The sequence below is a fragment of the Podarcis muralis genome, chromosome 15 (genome assembly GCF_964188315.1).
Source record: "Podarcis muralis chromosome 15, rPodMur119.hap1.1, whole genome shotgun sequence".
Taxonomy (NCBI): domain Eukaryota; kingdom Metazoa; phylum Chordata; class Lepidosauria; order Squamata; family Lacertidae; genus Podarcis; species Podarcis muralis.
Window position 1 is genome coordinate 30,730,131 of NC_135669.1, and position 26,113 is coordinate 30,756,243.

The 26,113-nt window shown below is 47.5% G+C and overlaps 1 protein-coding gene across 2 annotated transcripts in view; it reads right to left on the reverse strand.

Annotated features, from left to right (window-relative positions):
* Positions 1-20,667, reverse strand: part of MTMR4 (myotubularin related protein 4) — a 53,017-nt gene extending 32,350 nt beyond the window's left edge. Inside the window, exons 1-3 of one of the 2 annotated variants that reach the window (XM_028708231.2) lie at positions 20,540-20,667; positions 12,539-12,601; positions 8,568-8,619 (exon numbers count right to left, since the gene is read on the reverse strand). In XM_028708231.2, the coding sequence (XP_028564064.2) occupies positions 8,568-8,570 (3 nt within the window). In that variant the 5' untranslated portion in view covers positions 8,571-8,619; positions 12,539-12,601; positions 20,540-20,667. Of the gene's footprint in view, positions 1-4,054; positions 4,463-8,567; positions 8,620-12,538; positions 12,602-20,539 lie in introns of those variants that run through there. The other variant, XM_028708230.2, reaches the window with a different exon arrangement.
* Positions 20,668-26,113: the final 5,446 nt, after the last annotated feature.

Here is a 26,113-nt window from a genome sequence, read left to right on the forward strand (position 1 = left end):
CTATTATCAAGCACACATTTTATCTTCCCCCGAGAAGGTGGTGGTGATTGGGCGGGGGGGAGACGTTTAATAGGACAAGGAGAAAAATATTTTAGGGAAGCTAGTTAACAGTTTCTTCAGAGGCAACTTCAATCAGGGGCTGAGCATTCACGGTTTCCAGAGAGATACTGTTCTTCAAATTAGATACCTGGAAAATGACTTCTTCTTTTTTTGCTAGTCTAAAAAAAGAAAGGGCTGTGTATGTAGCCCATGATAAATATAGGCCAAGATGGAGCTATTACCTCCTCAGTCTTGAGGCTGAGGAGGCAGTCTCTGAAGTTTCTCCCAAGTTCTGAATGAAGCTTTTAACAGGGTAGGAACTTATTTATTTCTTACATGTATATCCCACCTTTTCTTCCAAGGAGCTTGAGAAGGTGTACATGGTTCTCCCTCTCCTCATATAATCCCTGCAACACATCTGTGCGGTAGGTTAGGCTGATAGGCAGTGACTGGCCAAAGCTACCCAGCGAGAGCTTCGTGGCCAAGTGGCAATTCGGATCCTGGTCTTCCAGGTCAGAGTCCAGCACTCTAAACACTGCACCTCACTGGTGCTCAAAGGGGTCTCCCTGATGACAGCAGGGAATTCCAAGGGTGGGTTGAGAAGTGTATCATTCCCACCCCCACCCCCTTCTTGTGCCAGCTTAAGGTGGGGAGCGAGCAGAGAGGAGAGTGTTGCTGCTACCTATAAATAAAAGCTTGTGTATCTGGCAGATGGGGCTGGTTGTCTCTGCTGTATTTCAGGTCCGCTGGTAGTTATTACAGCCCCCATCTATTTATTGTTTTGGTTTATATTGACATTTAAGGATAACTTATCTATCTTTAACTGTGATTTCTGCATTTCAGGGGGTTAAACTAGATGGCCCTTTGGGTCCCTTCCAACTCTACAATTCCTCAACTCCATGTTTTCTGCTGCACTAAAATATGGAACTTTTATTTTATCTTATTTGTGGGGGTTTTCAGATGCTGTAAACCCCTCAGCAGCTTCTTTAAAGTACAAAGCAGTATAAAAATTAGCTAAATAAATAAGGAAATATCGTTTCTGAGTCAGAATAATTTTTTCCACAACCAAGTGTCAAACAATCCTTGGCACCATTCATGGTCATTGTGCACACATGAGCCAGAAGAAGACAGAGGATGGTTGTCATGTACCACGTACCTGTGGTCGTGTTCAATGGGGCAGCACACAATTTGGAGAGGATGCCCAGTTATGAAATTCATGCATAAGTCATTCCATGATAGCAGAGGGAAGGTGGTCTAGGCACCCATATAGGAACCTGGCAAGCAATCTTGGTCTCAGTGGTGGGTAGCGCTTTGCCCTGACTATAACAGCAAAATCTGAACATGGATAGTAATATCAATGGGAATTCAGCTTATCCCCACAAATTAAGGACTCTGGGATCCAAAATGAAATCTGTGACATACATCTTTATAGACAGGCTTATAAAAAATTAATCCACTGGCACAAACCACTGAATGGCTTTGGAAAAAAGTGGCCTCAACATTTGCCTGCCTGTCCTAAGTGCAAAGTGCAATGTACGGAACAGCAAACATTGGCTGCTCCCGTAAACCATACAGCCAGAGCTGTGTAGTGGTTAGTGTATTGAAGTAGGACTTGGGAGAGACCAGGGCTCAAATCACCACTTGGCAAGAAAGTCCACTGGGCCTCTTAGGCATCTCAGCCTAACCTACCTCACAGGGTTGTCTGGGAATTAAATGAGGAGGGAGAATGTACACCACCTTGAGCAACTTGGAGAAAAGAGTGGGATATAAATGCAATACATGCAATTGCACCGCACCCCCCCCCCCAGCTTGCCCTTCCCCTATTCCTAAGAATTAGCACTGGGGTGACCCTCATCCCGGTTTGTCTGCACACACACACACCAATGTCCACTGCAGGATGGATAGTGCTAGGCGACTGCCAACTATAGGTACATGTGCACATGCACACTCACAACATGGATCAAGGATATACCAGCCTTCACCACCTCTTCCAAGAAGCTTTTGGTACAAACCCTTATTCTGCTCCCTAACACTGCCTTCGCTAACCTAGTGCCCTCCAGTTGTTTTGAAATACAACTCATGTGAGCACCAGCATCCTACAATTGTGCTGGCTGGGGCCAATGGGAGCTGTAGCCCTGTATATCTGGAGGGCACCAAGTTGGGGAAAGTCCAAGCACACTTAGCTGATTTTGCTCACTTTGTCCCCATTATCCTTTCCCAAAGGCTGAAAATCATCTGTTATATTGAGGGCCTGCCTTTCTTCTATCACAGAACTCAAGGCAGTGCACAGAGGAAGGAAGGAAACTCAATAGTAGAGCATCTGCTTTGCATGCAGAAGGTCCCAAATTCAATCCCCAGTCTCTGAAGATAGGATTAGTAGAGACTCCTGCCTGAAACTCTGGAGAGCTGCTGTCAGGCGGTATAGACAGCAGTGAGCTAGATAGGCCAATGGTCTGATAATACATGCTCCTAGGCACCCCAGGTAGTCTCCCATCCAGGCCCTGATCCACACCAATAATATGTGCCTTCATGGACCACGTCCTGGTAAATTTAGGCTGCAAGCTTCTCAGGGGAAGGAAATGCCTTCTCCTCTCTCCCCCCCCATGTTGCTCTGTGTGCAACTATTTTCATAATAATTCCAAGAGGCACATTGTGATTCACCTAATTCTGCACAGGCCCCCATGTCTGCAAGCACTTGACCCACTGGACTAACCTATTATCATGTTTGCACACCTAACAGCCCTCCCCATATACACACACACACACCTGCAAGGTACAGGCATCCGTGTGTGTGATAACAAAGCATCATTCAGTCAGGACAACAACATATAAAACTGCACAACATAGGAGCCAACTCCTAGGGGCTGTGGGGGCTTCAGTCCCAACAATAAACTATTTAAGGGGGGCCGGGCCTCCACAAAGTTGATGGGCATTCCCATTCAAATGGTGTGTGTCCACCACATCATGTGATCAATTACGCAGGGCGGGGCTTGCCTCGGCCCCTACAATATTTTACTCAAGTTGGCACCCCTGCTGCACAACTTGTACTGCATGATACTACAAGGGGATAACTGGCTTCTGAGCCACCATACACACCCACCCCCCTGGGGCTGGCTCCACATTCTACTCTTCTCGGGGACAATCTGTCCAAGTGACTTTCCATCAGAGCTCCTTCAAGAGACAGCAGGCTGGAGGATGCACTCAGGAAGCCGGGAGGGAGGTTACCGTGCCGCCATGCTGAGTAACTGCATTTGGAGCTGCAGCCAGCTGCTGCTCATGAAGGGTGGGGAGTGGGAATCTCTTTCAGAGGACAGCAGAAGATGGGCGTGAAGCAGGCCGCCTTCTCATTTCCCCTCTGCAACCAAGCAGCAGTCAGTGTGAGCCTTTCCTGGTATCAATCAAGACGAAGAGGGGGATTCTAAGGGGAAGACCGGTGTCTCAGCAAGCCAGGCCCCCTCAACAGCCACCATGTGGCTATGACCTAGAGAGACGTACAAAGCAAGAGGACCCACAGCCACCAGAAAGAGAGATTTACTCTTGCTGGGTGGATGCACCTTCCAGGCAGGAAATCAAACTTCTGCCTGCCTGCATCTTTGACCCCTATTGCTTTGCTCAGCGGGGGGCAGGGGGGGTGTCTATGCAACCATTTTGCTATCCCGGTTGGAATGGTGACCTCTAACCTCCAGCTGAGGATGAGGTAAATGCTGGGGGGGGGGGGGAGAGACAGGGAGTCCACCAGATCAAGGTGAGAGTGAAGAATTGGAGGTGGGATAGCAGAGCCACTCCCCAAGTACTAGGCTGAGAGAGAGAGCTGTACGGAAAGGCCAGACGCCTTCAGACAAGCAGTTCACAAGATGCTCCATTTCCAGACACCTCCTACCCCTCCCGTCTGCCCCCCCCCCCCCCCCGCAATATCAGACACGAAGAGAAAAATCCAGACTGACAAGCAGCCTTGCAGGTAGGCAGACAGAACAGAGGGTAAAAGGGGTGGGGGCGGGGAAAGAGACCCACTTACAAAGCAGTTGAGCATGGAGCAGGAGACACGGCCCGGTAGAGTCATGGTCGCTTCCCGGGGAGGTCGCCGGCTCGGGGGCAGGCAAGTGGCATCGCTTCCCCCTGCCCCCCTAACGACTCAGGCAGGCGGGCAGGCGCGCCAAGACATGCAAAGGGCTAGAGCATCTCTGCTGCCGCTGCCGCCAGAGCAGGTGCGCTGGCTGCTTCAGTGGCTGCTGACAATGGAGGGGAGGGGAAGGAAGGAGGAGGAGGAGGAGGAGGAGGAGGAGGAGGAGGAGGAGGAGGGAGAGAGACTCCACCTCTCTCCGATAGAAGCCAGAGGAGGCTCTACCATGCCAGGGGACTCCCTGACAGCCAAGCACAGAAAATGGAGTCCCTTACAGCAGGGTTCTGGGCTCGGCAACCCTTGCCCGCCCCCTTTGTCCTGGGACTACAGGGGCGGAAAGGAAAGGGGCCAAGAGGCATGTGCTGGAATGCACAGGGAACAATAGCAGCAGCGGCAGTGGCAGCCTGGCTTTGTGTGTTCCGGCAAGAGAAAGACCCGGCCAGGATTCCGCTCGGAGCTCACGTCCAGTCCATGCAGGATAGCCAAGCAGCAGGAGAGCAGAAAAGGGGCATGCCGCTGCCGTGCCTGCCAGCTCTGCTGCACGGCTACCCGGGGCCTGCAGTCTCCTCTGGCTAGGATCCAAAGACTACATGGTTGACATCTCAGGAAGACGCACACCCCGCAATAAGGCACAACAACACAAGGGGCTCAGGCCAAAGCGAGGCAAGGAGGGAGTGTGCTTAGACCTCGGCTCTGGCCCCAAAGGAGCTGCCTCCTTCAGCACCCAAGGGAGGCTCAAAATGGGTGGGGGAATTCCCCAGGTATCACTGCACTGATTGCATGAGAAGAGGGGTTCTCTGGACAGGTGGTGGAAGCTGAGGGGACAGCTGCCCAAGCCCCACCTCTTATGCAAGACTACAAGGGGAGTCTTGTTTTGTCACAAGCTAGGGGGGAAAGCGGTAGCTTTTGTGGGGGTTAGAGCACAAGAGAGAGAGCAAGCGGGGTGTAGAGGTTCGAGTGTTGGATTAGGACCTGGGAGATCAGGGTTCAAATTCCCACGCAGCCATGAAGATCAATGGGGGTGACCTGCCACTCAGCCTAACCAACCTCACAGGGTTGTTATGGGGATTATATGGGGAGGGGGGAAATCAAGTAAGCCACCTTGAGCTCCATGGAGAAAAACGGTAGGATAAAAATGCAATGATAAATAAAACAAACAAATACAGTAATTGCTCCCTTAATCTATGAACCTTGCCAGGGGGTGGGGGTGGGATTTCTGAACTAACAAAGCCACATTCTGTGAGAGGGTGACAAACCACCTTAAGCTCCTCAGTCAGATGCTCAGGAGTAGATGCCCCTCCCATTTCTGGAGAACAACATGCTATACCATCTTCTTCTTAAATTTATTGGGACCATGAGCCCTCAGCACACACTGTCAGCAATCAAGTAGGTTATAACTACAAAGCATCTAAAAATAGCCCAAATAAAGGAAAAAAGCCAGGCAAAATATAACACTTTTTAAACCCCACCTATTCAAAGATTAACTCTGCCCAAACTGAAAAGCACCACAATTCTTCTGCATGGGGCAATCTGGGGGACAGGGATTCTATTGCAGCCTACCTTAGCGGCAATCGGTTAAATGCTGAATAATGGTAGAACTTGGGCAGAAGATCAAGATGTTGCTAAGCAGCCTGAGTCCTCCGCTGACATAACTAGAGGACTATGTTGGTTCTGCCTTGTTATTTCCTCTCCAGGTCCCCTGCTAGATCAGGCATTGCTTACTTGGGAAGTAGGGTCCTGCTCCAGCACGAAGCAATGCAAGCCTAGTGCTGAGGACAAATCTAGGTGTTATGCAACAGTCCTATTCGCAGCTCGCTGCTTGCCTCTTTCAAGGTGGGAGTGGGGCATATATATGCAGGGGAAATGGGTTATTTAGAATCAAAGAACCAGAGAAGGGAATCTCCTCTAAGAACTGGAGAAGCACCTATCTGCTAGAGATGCTTCAGGGAATCCCCAAGAGTTAGTTGTCCAGCCTTTCCTTGAAGGCCTCCAACAAGGGAGAGAGCCCACCACTCCTCAAGCTGTTCTTACCAGGACAAGTGCTTGTCCTCTTCTCTGGGACAGCCATTCAGGGGGTTGAAAATTATACTCAAGTTCCCTTCTCTGCCTACCCTCCTCTAGGCTGAACATTCCCAATCACTTCAATCTTTCCCCCATCAGACTTATTTTCCATGCCAGTGACCTTCTTTCTTGCCCTCCTCTGAAGCGGTTCCAATTTGTCTCATTCGAACTCTTACCAGCCTACTGGCTCTCTCTGCAAACACTCCCACCCCCCATCTGCTTTTATTTCAGGTCCTGGAGCCTTGCCAGAGTGCGGGAGGAACTGACTGGGAAGGGGGTGGCACTGGCCTGGGATCACAGCTGGGCCCAGGAAAGGTGAGGCTTCTATAAAACATCTCCGGGAACTTTAGGAACGTAAGGTAGACCACCTCAATCCACGTTTTACCTCACTAAAGAACCCTAGACAGTGGCTTCCTGCTTGAGGTGCCCGGATTGCTGTAAGCCGCCTTACAAAGAATCATAATACCATCACAATTTAAAGCAACAACAAGTCAAAGCACAATAGAAAAAGAGCTCCCTCACGTCAGAGGTAACCGGGGCTTGTGCCTAGCAGTTGTTCAAATGCAATGAAAGTGAATGCTATCCAGCCAAATACAGATGAAGGCCATTTCATTAAGGTTCTATCAAAACACACCCATACTTCTCATATGACCCTCCACTAGACAACAGCTAGCCTACACTGTCACCGGGGGCAGCGGGGGCGGGACGTCACATACGTGGGCAGATGCCAGTCCCCCGTCTCATAAACCCATCCATAGAAGGACTTGCATGGTGTGATGGCACTTCTAGTGTGCTTCTTCTAGCTCCTCTACAGCTAGAAGAGATCAAGCCACTTGTCCTCACCACCTGCAGCAATCTCCACTCACCTGTGGCTCACAGAGGCCTTGAGGCAGGGGTTGCTCCCAGCTTGGCTACCTGAACACCAAACTATACCTGGCATCCATCAGGTAGTTTGCCCTTGAGTGGCAGGTTCCTTCATCACAAACAGCCAGCATTGGTCTGGACTGGGACTCTATAGGGGGTGGGAAGGGATTAAAGCCCTCCCCTCCCGCCTGCCATTTATTCTAATGGGAGCTCCCCAGCTGCAAATAGCAGGCACAGGAGCCCCTTCAGGGCTGAGAGCAGAAGGCAAAGCCCTTTCTTCCTCCACATGCTAGGGTCTGATCTAGAACTCCTAATCACCCCAACTTTATTGGAAAGCCTACACCTCCACTAAAAAGCAGACCACGGGATTAACATCATATGTAGCTTGGAACAGAAGATCTGGAGATGCCAAGAGCCTTATCTTGGGAGACCTTATCTCTGAAAAACCTGTGCTATTCCCCTCCTGCCTGTGATCTCAGGACGGTAACAATTTTCATTTTTTATTTCATTTAAAAGCATTCATAAACCACTTAATAGTTGAAAATGTTCTAAGTAGCATGCAATGTAAAAAAAAACCCAACAATATCACTAAAACACACAGTAAAAACCAATAAAACAATAATATAAAAGTATATTTTTTAAAAAACAAAACCAGGAATTCAAGGGATTCAAACACATAAAAACAGGGTCCAATTGTACGGGTCAGGGAATAGCAGCAAAGAAGTCTGCACATCTGCTTCTAGCTGGCCTAAGAATAGAAGAATTATTATTGGCTAGGCACTTATAAATTAGAGAAGGGCTGTACCAGGATAGAAAATGAGTCCTGCCCACAGGCTGACAGTCTAGGGTCCTCCTTCTAAAGGCCTTGGGCAGAAAACTGTCCCTCCCAAGCCCTCTACTCGCCAGCCCCTGGTCTCCCCCTACATCTTGCCTTAAAAAGACAGTCAAGCAAGGGGCGTGGGTCATTTTTATGTGGAGAGAAGCATACTGGCAGTGGGCAGGGGCCACCCCTCTCTTCCCTCCCTCCCTCCCCCCAAGACATGTGAACTGATCACTTGCAAGGGGCTTTTCTTTCCCCTTTTTCTTTCCTCTCCCCACTCAGCTCAGCTTGTCCCCACCACACAGACATTCCCTCTGGACTCCAGCCACATGAAACCAGGTAGAGGCTGACCTGCCCTTCCTGCCCCCCCCCCAAGCTCTTTAAAGAGGAATCATGTCCCTCCATAAATGACTGCAGCAAGAAAGCTGGGCAAGACCTTCCTACCCAAAGAGAAGCATGCTACAGCCGCCTCCATTCTGCAGCACTTGATCTCAGATCAGCTTCTCCTTAGCCCTCTGCACAGCATTTCTGCATCCTTCAGCTCTTATTGCAGAAGCCATACAGGCACAGAACCGGCAGCCTCCAGCCACCACCAGAGCGAACCTCAAAACAAATCTGCAGCAGGGTGAGATGGAGACAAGGCAAAACAGAAAGCCCACTCACCATGGTCGTTCTCCAGATGTCGGTTCTCTCTCCGGAGCTGCTGAAGATCCACCTATATTTTTGAGAAAAGGAAGCCTGTGTAGGAACTGGATGTGTTGGCTGCAACCAGAAGCAATGGTGGCTTGGGCCTGCTGTCACAAAGGCCTCCTTCATATGCTCCTTGACACAAAAACACCAAGTGCCAAACCGTGTGAATGCGAAGAGGCTGGCAAGGAGCACTGCACCCAGACTCAAAGTACCAAAGCTTCCTCAGAAAGCACACAGGGAGAGTGAATGTCTATCCTGCAACCCTCACCCCCGCCGTCGTTTTACAATCCATGTAGAAGAAAGTCCACATATTAGCCTATCTTCCTAGCAGGTGCTTCCGGTATGGAAACGTGACATTGCAGGCCCAGATAAGCAACATTAGAGGAAACTTGAGGGTGCCTTCGAGCAAAGGGAAGATCACTGTCCACTATAGAATGCATTTTGTGTGCCTTTTGTATATGTAAAAGCTTTGGTCTCAATGTGATGTGATGAAGAGGTGCTTCCCAGTTCACTCTAACCCAGGGGTTTCCAAAGTAGGCAATAGGATTACCTAAAATGCTAAGAGGTGGGGGTGCGGCGCTGGAGGTTTATTTGACTATCAGACTTTGAAAAGCTGGTAACACTGGATCAGGTTCATTAGTTTTGTTGAACTGATTAAACAAAATAGTTTTAATTGCATTTTCAATAAATGTGCAATGAATTGTTTTGAATGTTATTGCATCATTCTCTTCCTTAGCAGGTTGTGCAAACTCATTAGGTTTATGAAATCAAGGGGGCAGTGGCCCCAAAAAGTTTGGGAACCGCTGCTCCTAGCCCTTGCCTGCCCAATGCTTGCTCACGCAGTCTTGCCATCCAGACTACTAACAACTAGGATTTAAGGGGGAACAATCCTAGTTTTCCATATCTGCAGAGCGAAGCCCTGCCCAATCTGGGAGGGCGATTTGGACTGCAAAATACCGGGTGGACACCACATCAAGCAAGGCTTTTATACAAATTAAGCCAAGAATGGAAATTCTATTAGCAGGGAAAATACAGTCTGTTATGTGCAGACCTGGAGTAACCTTGTGAGAAATATTGATTCTCTTTTCAAGATACTTGGCACTCGACATCTGCTTTTTGGTCACGACTGATGTGAGTCACAGTCCAAAGCATTTGAAAGAGACCAAGCTAGGAAAGGGTAGCGGTGCGGGGTTGTTTTACTATCATGGAAATTGTTTCATTCTTGACCAGTTCAAGTATGGGGCTGGGAGGATTGTACCTCCACATCCATTTTTTAAATCATATTGAATTGTTATTACATTTGGTATCAAAATATTTATTGGTTGATTTAAAAGCATTTGTAAACTGCTTTACAGTGGTACCTTGGGTTAAGTACTTAATTCGTTCCAGAGGTCCGTTCTTAACCTGAAACTGTTCTTAACCTGAAGCACCACTTTAGCTAATGGGGCCTCCTGCTGCCACCATGCCGCCGGAGCACGATTTCTGTTCTCATCCTGAAGTAAAGTTCTTAACCCAAGGTACTATTTCTGGGTTAGCGGAGTCTGTAACCTGAAGCGTATGTAACCCAAGGTACCACTGTATATATTTAAAATTTCCAAGCAGAACCTCCTGCAGCCAATCGGGAGCTGCAGAAGCCCCATCTGACGTTTGGCTTCCAAAAGAACATTCGAAAACTGGAACAGTCACTTCTGGCTTTCAATCATTCGGGAGCCAAAACGTTCAAGAACTAGGCTATTCGAAAACCAAGGTACGACTGTACTTTAAAACAATGATACAACCTAAAAAAAACCCCAGAAATTTATCCAAAGAAGAAAGGCTGGGCTACAGAAAAATTGCAATATGAAAGAAAATTTCTTCAAATGATGCAAAACATGGAATTCATGGCCACCACAGTGTGCAGAGATGGCTGCCTTGTGAGGTTGTATGAAAATGAGACTAATTCATGGACTGAGAGACAGCTATCACTTGCCAATGACTAAACTGAACTCCCCCATTCAGAGGCAGTCTATCTATGAATACTGGTTGCTGCAAGAGCAACTTGTCTGATTACCCTGCCAATGAGTTTCTTGGAGGCATATTATTGGCTGCTGTGGGACAAGAAGGGCTTTTGGTTTCATCCAGCTGCGGGGCTCTCTCTCTTCTTATGTTCAAAGGGCTTTAGGCAAATTAGGGGAAATTTCCACAAAGGCTTTTAATCATGGTGTATATATGGATATATGTTCTGAGGAAGTGCATGTCTGGCTACCAGTTTCTCGGGGCTACGGAACAGTGAGGAAGGGCTTTTGCCTTCATGACTGTGGATTTGATAGAAGCATCTATTTGAAAGCAGGATGCTGGACCAGATGAAACACAGACTGGCCTTATACAGCAGGGCTCTTCTTATGTTTTTAACATGCTGGGAAAAGAGGAAGCTTCCCAGCCTCCTAATCAATCACAGAGAGGCTGACTGGACCCATCTGACATATCAACCACACCCAACACCTTCTCCAAATATGCAGTGTCTATCTATTATGCACTGGTGTGTGTGTATGTATGTGAGAGAAAGTGTATGAGCAGATTTCTTGTTTCATTTATAGCTGGGTTCTGGCTCCCCTTTTTATAATAATTACACACTTCTCATGGTTGCTGTAGTTTTCAAACACTTTGAAATGTAGCCTCTGGAAGCGAGATACATTTCACAAAAAAGCACTTCTGATGGTGCCTGTGCCAGTCCCTGGATGTATTCAATATAAGCCAGTGTTTCTGAAACCTGGGTCCCCAGCTGTTGTTGGACTACAACATCCCTGACCACTGGTCCTGCTAACAACAGCAAACTGCAACAGGCCAAATCAAATTTGACATAGTTCTGGCCTACATTTAGGTTATACAGTAAATGTAAACAGGGACTCAGGCACTTTCACCTGTGCTATATGAACTCTCAAGTGGTTGTGCAGGAAGCACAAAATTACTCCAACAAGGCAGCGTGTGGCTTGAAGGCACATGATGCAGCCACCTTGTGAAAAGCTAAGCAGATCCAGGTCTGGTTGTTGCCTGGATGGGAGCCTGCCTGGGAAACTGCTTTCTAACACCTCAAGATCCATTGTGGGGGGAAATCAGATGTAAATGTAATGAATAAAAAACTGGCAGTGTAGTCATATTATTATGAGCATTAGCATTTTTATCCCGCTTTTCAGCCAAAAAGAACCTCCCACAGCAGTTTATAAATATCAGTGAAGAGACAATCCCTGATCTTGGGCTAACAATCTGACAGACACCCATGTAGACATTGGGACAGGCATGCTTTTTCTGTGCAATTCCCCCTGACGGTAATGGAATGCAAGGCCCTGTCACTCTCAGGGGGGCTTGCTGTATTTGCATGCAAAATACATGGTGGAAAGGAACCTTGCACACTAGCCACTCCAGGGTGGATGACAGATTTTAATATTTTTTGTAAAGGAAAAATATTATCTTTGAGGAACAGAGGCAGTCCTGGACTGTCATATAAAAGAATCCACAGGACCCACAATGCAATCCAGGTCATGATTCTCCCAGGTTGAATCAGACGAATCCACTTTGGAATTTGAGTTTGGAAGATTACTCCCTCCTCCTTAGCGACAGATGAGGAAGGGGCCCGATGCAGCAGGTGTTTCAGCAAAGCCTGTGGAGAGGCCTTAAAGTCCCACATCTCTCTCAGCCTGATAGAACGGTACATTGAATGGGATTACTCTGAACTAAGTGGATTTCCCAGCAGGATATTTCTTCTACCCTTACCAATGATGAAGTTCAAATATTACCCCAAAAGATGATTGCTTGCCCAATTACCCCAATAATTGCTTGCCACTTAATGCCTAGATCAAGGGAAATGGAGCTAATTTACAACATGCTAGGAGAAATTATACCTGGGTCTTTGTTCAGCAAATGCAGAAATGAAATGCAGAACTGAAGACATTAGCCATTAAAAGTACCTTGCAAAGTCTCAATGTTCCTCGCTTCGCAGGCGTCCGATTGTACTGGAAATAGACATTTTCCTGAGGGAAGAAAAGTGAATGGAAATCAAGGGAGTGGGGAAGAATACCAAAGGACAACAGCTTTATCCTTGCATCTCCCTAATAAATCATGCCACACCAACTCCCTTCACTGTTGAAACACTTTTAAGAAAAGAAGAGCCCAGCAAACTGGATGCCGTAAAGCTGCCCTGTGCTGAGCTAGATTATTATTATTTATTGAATTTATATACCGCCTTATACCCGGATGGGCCAATGGTCTCGCTCACTATAAAGCAGCTTCTTAAATTCCTGGTTGATGCATCGGCACAAACAAATCTCTCCCCAAGCAATTCAGTTACCACAAACATTCAAGCCAATCTGTCCATAACTTTACCAAAGTTAACCAAAAAGAAAAAGAAAAATCATGGAAGTTTAAATAAGAAATTGCAGAACCAAGAATAAGAAATCTGACATTACTTCTCATGAAATAGTGGGTCAGACGAGATTATAATTGAGGTTCCTTCCCTCTGCATCACAAAAGAGGTGCTGCTCATTTGAAGCTACATCAACTTTTTATGGTCATGCCTTGATGCTCCAGCAAACATTAAGGCCAAATAAAGATTTCACACCTACAGCTTCCTCTGTCAGGATGTGTTTTGCCTGTTTGTTAAAAGTCCCATTTTACTGAGCTCTCATTGCATTATTTCCCCCCCAGTATGAATCAGTGTGTGAGTGCAATATGCAAAGCTTTCCAATTCCGTAAGAACAGAATCAGACCAAGGTTCAGCCTAGGCATATATTTTGTTTCTCTGTGACCAGTCAGATGCTTCCAGGAAGTCTGAAGCAGGGCATGAGGGCAACAGCCCTTTCCTGCTGTTGCTCCCCAAGAACTAACATACAGTAAAAGACTCCCTCTAAACATGGAGGTTCCATACAACCACTATGGCTAATTGCCATAAGCCAGGGGTGGGGAGCTTTAGGCCTGAGGCCAAATGCAGTCCTCTGACCCCCTGTGTTTGGTCCTCAGAACAGACCCCAGGTTGAACCACTGCTTTGCACCCTTCTTTGAGTGTTTTTACCTGGCTGGAATGTTTCCTTGAACTCCAATCATGCTTACCTGAACGGAAAGCAGAGAAGGGTGTGGGAGTGTGTGCAGAAACTAGCCTACTGCACAAAGGTAAAATCTGCATTCATTGCTCTGCTCACTTTTGCCTCTGGCCCTGCCCATCACTGGCATGCAGACCTCAGAAGGTTGTCCTGAAGGGAATGAGGCCCTGGGGTTGAAAATGCTGCACCCCATCTCTGCCACATCGACCCCTCTTCCTCCTTCAGCCTACCCCCCCCCCCCCATGATCATTTTGGTTGTGCCTTTCTGCAGCTTTACCAGCTTCACAGTGTATTTTTATTTTTAATGTGGCTCACCAGGGAGGGTTGTTAGGCTGCAGCCTAGAGATTCCCTGTGCACCTTTAAAATCTACCACTGAATAAGGAAATGAGGCAGACAGCCCTGTTATCTCTTTCCATCCCCCCCACCCCACCCCGGCTGTGTTGTTCAGCCTGCCATATGGAGCAAGACTTTCTGTGTGCCATACAGCTATGTGGGAGGGGGCAAGTGTAACAGGACTGGGGCCTGGGGGTGGGAAACCATGCAGGAGAAACCTGGATGGCTGCTTCGTCTCCTGATACAGCAGAAGATTAAAAGGTGCAGAAAGAAAATCCAGATTGCAAATCTAAATTGATGCATCTGGTGGAACCAACTCCAACCTAAGAAAGGCCACACCACAAGAAGCCACATAGCTTTTAAGGTGCCACAGCACTGCTTATCTTCATAGGCAAAGATTAATTATGCTCTCCCAATGTGTCCAGATCAGTGTGGATGACAAAAACCCTTTCAAATACTTTGACTGTTAAATCCTTGTTATAAGAGACAAGCTGTTACCTGTGGTGGCCGGCTCATTTGAAACATGTGCGATTGAGGTGTCAACACTACTTTCAGCTCAATACTAAATGCACTGCCTTGATACGTAAGGCACTTCCAGGTAAGTGAACTTGCAAGCAGACGGCACGATACAAAAACCTATTAATTAAAAATGGAATACTGGGCCAACTTCAACTGATGTAGAGAAACAGGCATACTCATCATATCAACAGGCACTGGCACAGTAAAAAGAAATTTAGAGGCCCCACTGAACATCTGATTCACCAAAAAGCTGTTCTCAAGCTGATGCATGTCCACAGGAGTCACCTGTATCAATCAGGAATTGGCTCCAGATGACCAGGAAGTGAAAACTTAAGACTTACAAACTGGAAGTGACATGCCCCTTTTTTCCTTTCAAGTTTTCAATATGCTATGAATGATTTCCAGTGGTTGATGGGCAGCTGGGCAAGTGGCTTTCACAGGGTCATTTGCTGGACCACTTAAAGAATATTAGTGAACCATTTGTAATATGAAGGAAGATTGGCTGTGTTTCCTTCAAGAAGATTCCATGAAGACACAATCACTAAGGGTGGATATGAAAACTACAATAGATAAAATAGACATGTCCTTCTCTTTTTCTTTTCCTCCTAGAATGTTTGTGTTGCGTATATCTTATCTTCTAATTGTGTTTGATTGCTTTTAAAATATGAATTGTAAGCTGCTTGGGGCAATTCATGTGAGCTGGAAAAACAGCATAATTTATCAAAGCGTAGAAGATGAATTTTATTTGAGAGGGGATTTCAAACTTTCAAGTGTTTAAAATAATGTAAAAAAAAAATTGCACACAAGACTCATTTCATGCACAACCCTGGATCTTGGTTGAACATCCAGATTCAGTAACAGAACATGTGAAGTAAGAAGGAGTGCCACTGCAAGCACAGGCTTTCCACTTACCAATGAATAATCACAATCATGCACACACATCCATCGGGGATTAGGACAAGAGCTGCACAGAAGCATACCAAGGGACAAACATCCTCTCCAGATGTTCTGGTGCCCAGCTCATTTCAATCTGCTGGATTTAACCTTTAAAGCCCCAACAGTTTGGGGACAAGTTACCTGAAAGATTGTCTCCTCCCACATCTATCCACCCATACCTTTTCTCTGAGCAGCCTGCTAGATGAGGAAGCGTGATGGGTGGTTACTGGAAAAAGGGTCTTTTCAGTGGTGGTGCCACATTCCACAATGTCCTCCCAGGAATGCTCTCCTGGCACCCATGCTATGATCCTTTATTTGCACCAGGTTAAGTCCTTTTTATTTTTCCGGGCATTTTAAACTCATATTTTAGTGCTTTCTAATACTCTTTATAAAGTTTGTTACACGTGGCTTTAATTCTATTTTTTATTTTGATTATTTGTTTGCTTGTGAAGTCCCCCCCCCTGCTGCCCCCGTCCCCACACACAAACCACCATGGCTTGCAGAATGTATTGTTCACCATCCAGATAAATTATCTGGGTGAGATAAATGGTGCAAGTAAGTAAGTAAGTAAGTAAACAAACAAACAAACAAACAGCCTGACAGCTGGACAAGACAGGGTGGACGATGGCAATAAATAGAGATGTTGGGATAAGGAAGTCAGGTGGAAGTGAAGGATCTGGTAAGGCAAGGTCAGGATTATTCAGAAGGTTCTGCTAAGAAACTGGAAACAGAATATAGAATACATTATGGTGTGTGAGAGAGAGTATGTTACAGCAAACAAACAAAACAGATCTATTGTGGCAAAAATGTTACTGGACTAGAGCAGACTTCATCAGATGCATGTGAATTGCCTACTCAGGACCTTCCAGTCTACCAGTTCTCTAATTCTCATAATAAAAGGTCATCCCTGAACGATAATAAGAACCCTTTCCCTCATAAACGCAAGAAATACAGCTAGCCCCAGGCACATATCTGTGTTTAGAGGCAAGGATTCCACTGTGTCGTTTCCAAGCACTTCACATTTTAGAAAATAAGCACAGAGTTCTGCATACACCCACACAGAGTCAGACCCCACCCTAGAATCTGTTTTGAACGCAATGGAATCAGACCTGGAACACACGAAGTAAAAGCTGCCAGAGTGATAGCAAAAGCACCCCTAAGAATATGAAGCAATTTCACTGAATCATCACTGAGCAGGCAACCATACAAACCCCACGTCCCTCATGCCTGGGGGACCGTGGGCATGTGGCCCGACCAGCTACCACTGATTTTAGAAATTAAACTCATACTCACAGACACATACTCTGAAGGCCTTGGCCTCTCCCTTTAATGTTGTAGCTCAATCCAAGAGTGTATTAAATGGCAGAGTGAAAGTGGAAGCACCTCACAGTGTGTACAGTGTATCCCTCCCACACAGCTGCATCTAGGATTGAGGAAGGAAAGGGGAGGGAGTGCTTTCAAGTCCTCTCCTTTTGGAAAGTGAGCACCCAGTGCACCCTCATCACACCACAGGGCCTTCATTAAGCCACAGATAATTTGCACCAGTAAGGCTGAGTGTGTGTCACAGTTTACCTGCAGAAGGGTACAAGGGTAGGGGGTACTGCTGAGTGTTGGAAGTAGAAGGTCCCAGATTCATCCCCCAAGATTTCCAGTTAGAAGGTATCAGGGAGGAGATGATGTAAAAGACTCAGTCCAAAACTGCCAGACAACAGCAGCAGACACTATCGGGTGAGACAGAGCGCTGCTCTGGTATCAGCTAGCTTCCTGTGACATTACAGCATCAGCTCAACCCTACAAGTGAAAAGAAGTCTCTGGGTGCATGCAGAATGTAGATATTGGTTGTTCCTTATACTCCTGTTTGTACTTGCACCATGAAGTATTTCTTCTTGAAATGAAAGGGGTGTGTGTGTGTGTGTGTGTGTAGTAATATTATCAGTAATAGGAGCAATTATCAAAACAAAAAAAATTCCTTCCAGTAGCACCTTAAAGACCAACTAAGTTAGTTCTTGGTATGAGCTTTCGTGTGCATGCACACACTTCATTTTTTTTGTTTTGACTATGGCAGACCAACACGGCTACCTATCTGTAACAGGAGCAATTATGGTGGTGATATGAAATATACAAACATGTATCTTTCAGTCAGTTAGCCATGGTCTAGTTCTCACAAACAGGAGAGGAGGAGAATGACAAAATATTGTTTCCTGGTACCCCATCACTTCAGACAGCAAATGTGGGGAGCTCACATTGCCAACTACTCCTTCATGCACAAACTAACATCATCCCCTGGAAAAAGGAGGCATTTACCCTGACACGCTAGCTTTCTTTTTTCATCTTTTCAGCTGTAAGCAGCACCACTAAACACAGTGGGGCTGCTTTCTGAGTAAACATCCTTAGAACTGCCATTTAAATGTTTTCTGTTCAATTAAATCTGCCTAAATTTGCATACAAATAAAATAACGGTTTAGAACAACAACAAACCCCCATTGTTTTTAAACAGTGGAGTGCAAATAATCATATCACAACAGGCCTTCGCTTCTCTGAGGGAAAAATGTTTCTTTCTGAAAAAGACATCAGCAAGCTTCACACAAACATTAAGGAAAATTATTTTAAAAAGTTAACTATTTAAAAGTGTGGCCTAGTTAACTGGGACTCAATCGAATGTTTTCTCAATGGATTGCTTAAAGACTGATCACCTAAAACTTGTAGTCCTAACCAAAAGCTACTATTTTACATTGCAAAACTGCCTTGAGCATGCTGAGTGTGAGAGGTAACATATTTAAATGTATGGGGCGTGGGGGTGGGGGAGACCAAACAATGGAACCCATGCCTGCTTGGCAAAACACCTTCTCTCTCCATCTTGGGGCTTACTCAGAATTCTGTGTGCCATGGACATGGTGTAGCTTCTAGGACCAAAAGAGACATGAGTTCTACTTGCTTTAAGAAATAACCTTATGGCAGGGGTAGGAAGCCTTTGGCCCTCCAGATGCTGCTGGACTACAGTTCTCAACAGCCCCCACTCCTGGCCATGCTGGCTGGGGGTGATATGGAGGGCCACAGATGTCCCCCACCCCAGTGTTACCTCCAAACTCAGAGAACCCCCATGGGTTATTTTTTTTGAATGTTTGCACCCCTTTCAGCTGGGAGCAAACCAATCCTAAGCTTGGAGACCAAATAAACCCAGACTGTGAATCCATCTGCTAAATTTGCTTTCACCCTCCGCACCCAAGCACCCACTCCAAGTGGTATTTGGGGCAAGAGTGGCAGGGGTTATGGGCATAGCTGTCAACGTTTCCCATTTTTAAAGGGAAATTCCCTTATTCCAAATAGGATTCCTCGCAAGAAAAGGGAAAAGTTGACAGCTATGGTTAAAGGTAAAGGTAAAAGTACCCCTGCCCGTACGGGCCAGTCTTGACGGACTCTGGGGTTGTGCGCCCATCTCACTTAAGAGGCCAGGGGCCAGTGCTGTCCGGAGACACTTCTGGGTCACGTGGCCAGCGTGACGAAGCTGCTCTGGCAAGCCAGAGCCGCACACGGAAACGCCGTTTACCTTCCCGCTAGTAAGCGGTCCCTATTTATCTACTTGCACCCGGGAGTGCTTTCGAACTGCTAGGTTGGCAGGCGCTGGGACTGAACAACGGGAGCGCACCCCGCCGCAGGGATTCGAACCGCCAACCCGCGTCCCTGACAGCTATGGTTATGGGCCATTAAAAGCAAAGTATAGCCAGACATTTCCAAAGAACATGGGGCAACATCTCTCCCCAAGATGCTGGGCTTTCTGCTTTCTGGCCCTTCTACTTTCTCCCATGATGTTGGAATCGTGCCCAGGACAGGCAGAGTCCCTGGAGCTGGGACACTTGGAGATTTGGGGCCTGGCAATGGTGGCATTCTAGAACCAACAGGCAAATGTCTCTGTATGTATATCAGCCTTTGCCAACCTAGTGTTCTCAAGACTTTTTTTTTTTTTACTACAACTCCCATCAGCCTCAGCCAACACAGCCATGTGATGATGGGGCTGATGGGAGAAAGGCCGCTCAGGCTAAGGCTGATGGAAGTTGGAGTCCAAAACATCTGGAGGGCACATCAGGCTGCCATAAGGCTGAGTCATATCAGAATCAGTTTTCCTTTTAGCTGATCACTGCATGGACAGGGACCATCTGTGACCCTCCAGGCTTCCCATTTGGGGTATCTGGTTGGCTGCTGTGGGAAACAGGATGCTGGATTAAAGCAACACCCTTTGGCCTGATCCAGACACAGGCTCTTCTGATGTTCTTGGGCTGCAGCTCCCATCAGCCTTAATCACTGCCCTATGCTGGCTGCAGAGGGTTGGGAGTCCAGAAACCTCCCTTGGAAAAGGATAGCTACAGTTGCTCCTTACAAACTGACAAGAGAAGAGTTGGCTGGGGGGAATACTCTGCATGTGCTTAGAGGAAAGGGATATAACCAGTTTAGTAGGAGGATGAGAGAGAGAAAATGAGAAATCGTTCTGCACATGCTGGGGGTGCTGGGAGAAATCACTCTGCACATGCTCAGAGTAAGGACTACAGAGCCTTCCTAGAAACAGGTAGTAGGCCTGTTGAGGGGTAAGAGGGAGAGAAATCACTCGGCACATGGTCAGAGTGAGGGGGCTGCAGATGCATCTTAAGAAACTGCCAGTGCAAACGTTGGTGGGTGGAGAAATAATTCTGCCCATGCTCTAAGGGAGGGGAAACGTAACCCGTTTCGCAGGAGGACGAAGCCTACTGTGCCGACCAGCACTTCCACACACACGCACGCCCCTTGAGCATGTGCAGATGGCAGAAGTGGGCGGGGCTTAAGAGAGGGGGGCTCCCAGAGAGAGGCGTGGCCTGGCGCGGGTGTGGAGGTGTGTGTGTGTATGTGGAGGCTCCTCCCTCCCTCCGTGCCCACTGGCGGCAGGCGGCGCTGGGGCTGGGCCTCCTCCTACGCCTGAGGCGCGGCCTGCTGCGGGCCTGCTGCGATCTTTGCACCCGGCCCGCCCGCCCCGTGGGCCTGCTGCGACTGAGGGGCCGGGGCGGGCGGTTCAGGGCGGGGACGGGGCGGGGGCGCGACGGCGGGGGTCTCCTCACCTGCGCTCCTCCCTCCCGACGGCGCTGCTCCCACCTCAGCTGCCGCCGCGCGCCGCTCCCGCCCACCGGCCTCGCAGCGCCCCTCTCCCGCCACGCAGCCAATCAGCGAACGCCGTGGAGGGCCAATCCCGAGGCACGCGCTCGCCCCGCCTTGAGGGAGGGGGTGGGCCCTTCTCGGCGCGCAAGGCCCCGATTGGCCCGCCTCTCCCGTCGATCGACCCTTGCGCAGCTCTCCGCCCTCCCTGCCTGCTTGCCTGACAGGGGAGAGGGGGAGGGACGCGCAGGAATGGGAAAGGGCGGGCCGCGGCGGCCAATGAGAAATCACAGCGCGTCCTTCCCGCTGTCCAATAGGAGCAGGGGAAAAGAGAAAAAGGCGCGCCCACGTCCGTTTTCTGCTCGGCGCTGTCAAAAGAAAGGGAGGAGGAAAAGGAGGAGGAAAGTGAGGCGCCGGCTGATTGGCTGAAACGGGGAGGCGCGCCTGGGAGGCTCTCGGCGGGCAGGCGCTTCCGGAACTATTTTAGCGCCTCCGAGCATTGGCCACGCCCGCCCGCCCTGCTCGCCACGCCCCTGCGACGCCTCCATTTCAGTCCAATCAAAAGACGAGGCAGGGCGCTGCTCTGCCTGGACCAATCGGAGCACGTGGAAGCGTGAGAGTGGCGCTCCCTTTCTCCTTTGTCACCTCTGCCCTCCAGGTGGGGCTCCTCCGTGGGTGGGGCTCGTGCCCTCGTTTATTTGCATATTAATAGGAGGCATGAACCCTGGTGGGAGTTCAGATAACGCAACAGCTGCAGTAATAACAACGGGTATTCAACAACTGCAATAATGCTAATTATTTGTTATTATTATTCTTCCAGGGGGCTGAACTAGATGACCCCTGAGGATCCCTCCAACGCTACACTTCTGTGATTCTATTATTATATTATTACTGTTCTTGTTATTCCAAGCAACTTTCAATATAATTTAAACATAAATTTACAGTATTATAGTATTAACACATACATTTTTTAAAAAAATCCCTAAAGAAATCATGTACGTAATTGAAATGATTAAGATGATAATGACTGAGGAATTTAATAAGCTAATATTTCATGAATATTAGCCTAGCAAGGGATGGGTGCTTGATGATTTAGCACTTTGCATGCAGATGCTCCCAAATTCATCAGGACAGTTTTGCCTTTCCCCCCATAACATATATATTCAGTGCTTTTTTCTGGGGGTACACAGGTATGCATACCCCTAAACATTTTGTGAATCTAAGTTTGGCCTCATTGAGGGGCAGTATTTCAATATGAGTAGGTAAATGAGAGTACCCCTAAACATTTTTTAAGAAAAAAGCACTATATATTTATTGACAAAACAAAGGCAATCTTCAGGTTGTATCTCTTCTTAGTCAGACACAGAGTAGATCCACTGAAATTAACATACATGGCTAATTTTGATCCATTAATTTCAGTGGCCCTACTCTAAGTGGGGATAATTTCAATTCAGTGTGAATTAAAAGGCAAACCAACCTAAGTCACAGTTTCCAAGAAATCAACCAAAATATGACCAGCCTTTGAAATCTGCACTTTTCTGAATTCTAAACATTAGGGTTGACCTCCGTCTAGATTTGGGGCAGGATCTGGGTCTATGCATTTGAATTAAGGCAACATAACCAAATTTTGCATGGTGGTTCCCGAGCTCAAGAGCAGAACGTTGTCAATTTTTTGATACGAGCTGGGTGCCATTTTGAATCAAGATGGTGGAGCAAAACCTGTGCTTTTTTAGGGGGAGTGTCCTCAGACCTCCTAGGTGCCCCTGGATACATACAGTGGTGCCTCGCAAGACGAAATTAATTCGTTCCGCAAGTCTCTTCGTCTTGCGAGTTTTTCGTCTTGCGATGCACGGTTTCCCATAGGAATGCATTGAAAATCAATTAATGCGTTCCTAGGGAAACCGCCTTCAGACCAGGTCCGGGGACAGTCTGTCCCCCGACCTCTTCTGAAGGCTGGGGGGGGGGGACAAGGGCCTTTCTTCCCACCCCCAGCATTTTAAAAAACCCCAGGACAGCGGAGGACGTCTCCGCTGTCCGGGGCGATCTTAAAATGCTGGCGGGCGGCATTTTAAAATCGCCCAGGACAGCGGAGGACTTCTCCGCTGTCCGGGGCGATTTAAAAGCCCCTGGGAAGGCAGGCAGGGGGGACAAAGACTTTTGCCCCCGCCTGCCTTCAGAAGAGGTCCAGGACCTCGTTCCGATGCCGGGCGGCGGGGTGAGAGGTTCCCGCCCCGCCGCCCAGCATCGGGGCATCGTTCCGATGCCGGGCGGCGGGGGGAGGCGTTCCCGCCCCGCCGCCAGGCTTCGGAGGAGGTCCGAGGACAGCGGGGAAGACGCGCTGCGCTTCCCCGCTGTCCCGGAGATTTCCCTATGGGCTGTCGTCTTGCGAAGCAAGCCCATAGGGAAATTCGTTTTGCGAAGCGCCTCCAAAACGGAAAACCCTTTCGTCTAGCGGGTTTTCCGTCTTGCGAGGCGTTCGTCTTGTGAGGTACCACTGTACTAGTGCTTATCCCACTGCATTCAACATGGTGTTGCATGCGACCCCAGTCTCTGAGCAGTGAGTGTTCAGGAGTTCCAGGTGCTGGACCAGAGTTCAATTTCCTTGCGTTGATGGTTGGTAGAGACTATTTTGAGGATATATGGTTTTATTTACACATATATACAACCAAAGCATGGAGGGGCTAACAGCATTAACACCCCCAACAGATCCATTAGTTAAAGCTTTGGATCCAGGACAGAGCAAGCATGTCTCTCTGTCTTCAGCTTCCAGCCTGCACCCAGCTCAGCTCACACACCCCACACTGGCTATTGTTCTACTTAGCAGCTAGGTGAGGCAGTGTGTGGCCAGGAGAAGGCCCACCCATTTGTTTTGTGGCACAGAGTAACTTTCTGCAGATGCTAATTGTGGTGCTTAACTAGTCAGCCAAAACCCTTACCTAGACATAGGGATTGGTCTGGCAGGCTTGCTCTCCTACATTCTACTACACCAGATACAGGATCCCAATAACTGGAAGAAATTCAGGGCATCAACAGAAGTACAGTGGTACCTTGGGTTAAGTACTTAATTCGTTCTAGAGGTCCGTTCTTAACCTGAAGCACCACTTTAGCTAATGGGGCCTCCTGCTGCTGCCGCGCCACCAGAGCACGATTTCTGTTCTCATCCTGAAGCAAAGTTCTTAACCTGAAGCACTATTTCTGGGTCAGCGGAGTGTGTAACCTGAAGCGTATGTAACCTGATGCGTAAGTAATCCGAGGTACCACTGTATAGCAAGGGAAGTAAAATTGTATCACTCTATTCTGCCATGGTCAGACCACACCTGGAGTCCTGTGTCCAGTTCTGGGCACCACAATGTGCAAAGAATATTGACAAGCTGGGAAATGTGCAGAGGAGGGTGACCAAGATTAGGAAGGGTCTGGAAACCAAGTCTTAAGAGGAACGATGAAAGAGCTGCGTATGTTTAGCCTGGATAAGAGGAGACTGAGAGGAGATATGATAGCCATCTTCAACTATCTAAAGGGCTGCCACAAGGAAGGTGGAGCAAGCTTATTTTCTCCTTCTCCAGAATAGGACCCAAACTCATGGCTTCAAGTTTGGAGAAAGGAAATTCTCACTAAACATCAGAAAAAACTTTCTGACAGCAAGAAGAATGGATTCCCTCGGAAGATGGTGGACAGTATACTTCATTGGAGGTTTTTAAGCAGAGGTTGGAGGGCCATCTGTCATGGATGCTTTAGTTGAGATTCCTGCATTGTAGGGGATTGGACTGGATGACTCTTGGGTCCCTTCCAGCTCTGCAGTCCTATGATTCTGTGATCCAGACTGACCCTCCAAATTCATAACAATCTGAAGCTCTCCTCTGTTACACCAGCTTTGGAGATGAGCTTGATGAGAACACAGAAAGTGGGGTATTATTGGTAGCATCACCCAGGCAGTTTCTGAAAGAGGGCTATCATCTCTTGATTTTTGGGGGGTTGACATATAAATTTTTTATTCTGCAGCGCCTTAAATCTGTCAAGGCTGCTGTATTCATAAGGGAAAGGTAAAGGGACCCCTGACCATTAGGTCCAGTCGTGACTGACTCTGGGGTTGCGGCGCTCATCTCGCTTTATTGGCTGAGGGAGCCGGCATTTGTCCGCAGACAGCTTCCAGGTCATGTGGCCAGCATGACTAAGCTGCTTCTGGCAAACCAGAGCAGTGCACGGAAATGCCGTTTACCTTCCCGCCGGAGCGGTACCTATTTATCTACTTGCACTTATTGGCATGCTTTTGAACTGCTAGGTTGGCAGGAGCAGGGACCGAGCAACAGGCACTCACCCAGTCGTGGGGATTCGAACCACCGACCTTCTGATCGGCAAGTCCTAGGCTCTGTGGTTTAACCCACAGCGCCACCTGTGTCCCCGCTGTATTCATAAACAGACCCAATTGTTTCATGCCCCTCTTGCAGCTGTTTTTATACATTCTTAATCACTTTTATCTTATTCTAACTGTATTTTTGTAGGGGAGGATTCTAGAAACCACCTATGAGAGGGGGGCTTTTTTTGAATTGAAAGGTGGAACAGACATTTTCTAAAATAAAACATACATTCCATTGCCGGCTAAGCACCTGCCTTTCTTATTTCAGAAACTGAAAATGTTAAGTTTCACCTTCCTCATTCCCATTCCACATTTTGAATTCCTCTTCAGTTCCACGTTGCCTCCTGTTCAGAAGTCCATCGCCCACCACAGGTTTCTAAGTGATGCGAGTTCTCATAAACAATTTTTTTCAAAGTACTGGAATCTTTCGTGAAAAACTGAAGCTTCTTAAAGACATTTAATAACTGGTTATCAATGTAATGAAGACTTAGCAAATCCCCGAATTGTTATAATAATGTGTCCTCATTTCATGAAACTGCAGTTTCTTTGCAGCAAAGTTTCAGCACTGTTAGTTTGGCAGTGATAATTATATGGCAACAGCCTGGCCAGGAACATGAAGAAATTGGTGGAATATGCCTTATGTTGTTAGAACGCCTCCAGTTCATTTTGCTCCTGGGTAAAATAATTAGCAAAGCATGCTCGATTTGTTCCCATACTTTTGAGAGGCCTTCTGAAATAGTTCCATACACAAAAAATACATTTTAAAATCATTTTTCCTGGTTAAAATGGTAGGTAGAATCACAGAAATTTACTCCTAAGGGTCATCATCCACCACCACCACCCCCCCGCAACACAGGAAATCACAGCTCAAGCAGATTGTCTAATCCTGTGCTATGGACATCCCTAGACTTGGGAGTCTTCTACTGCATTTAAAGGGGTGTTGGGATTGTCTCCCTTTAGATATGTGGCTGAATGAAAAATGATATGAAAAGAACCCTGAAGAGAGACAATTCAGCAAACCTGCAGACGGAACAGCAGGTGCCTCAAAGTTCTGAATAAACAAGATTGGCCCAGGGTCAAAGTGGGTGGGTTGCCGTGGTAACAATGATTCGCCCTCCATTGTGACATCTCTCACTTCTCCCTTAAAAGCCACTAACTACAGGTGTCCATTGTGTGTCTACAGGTG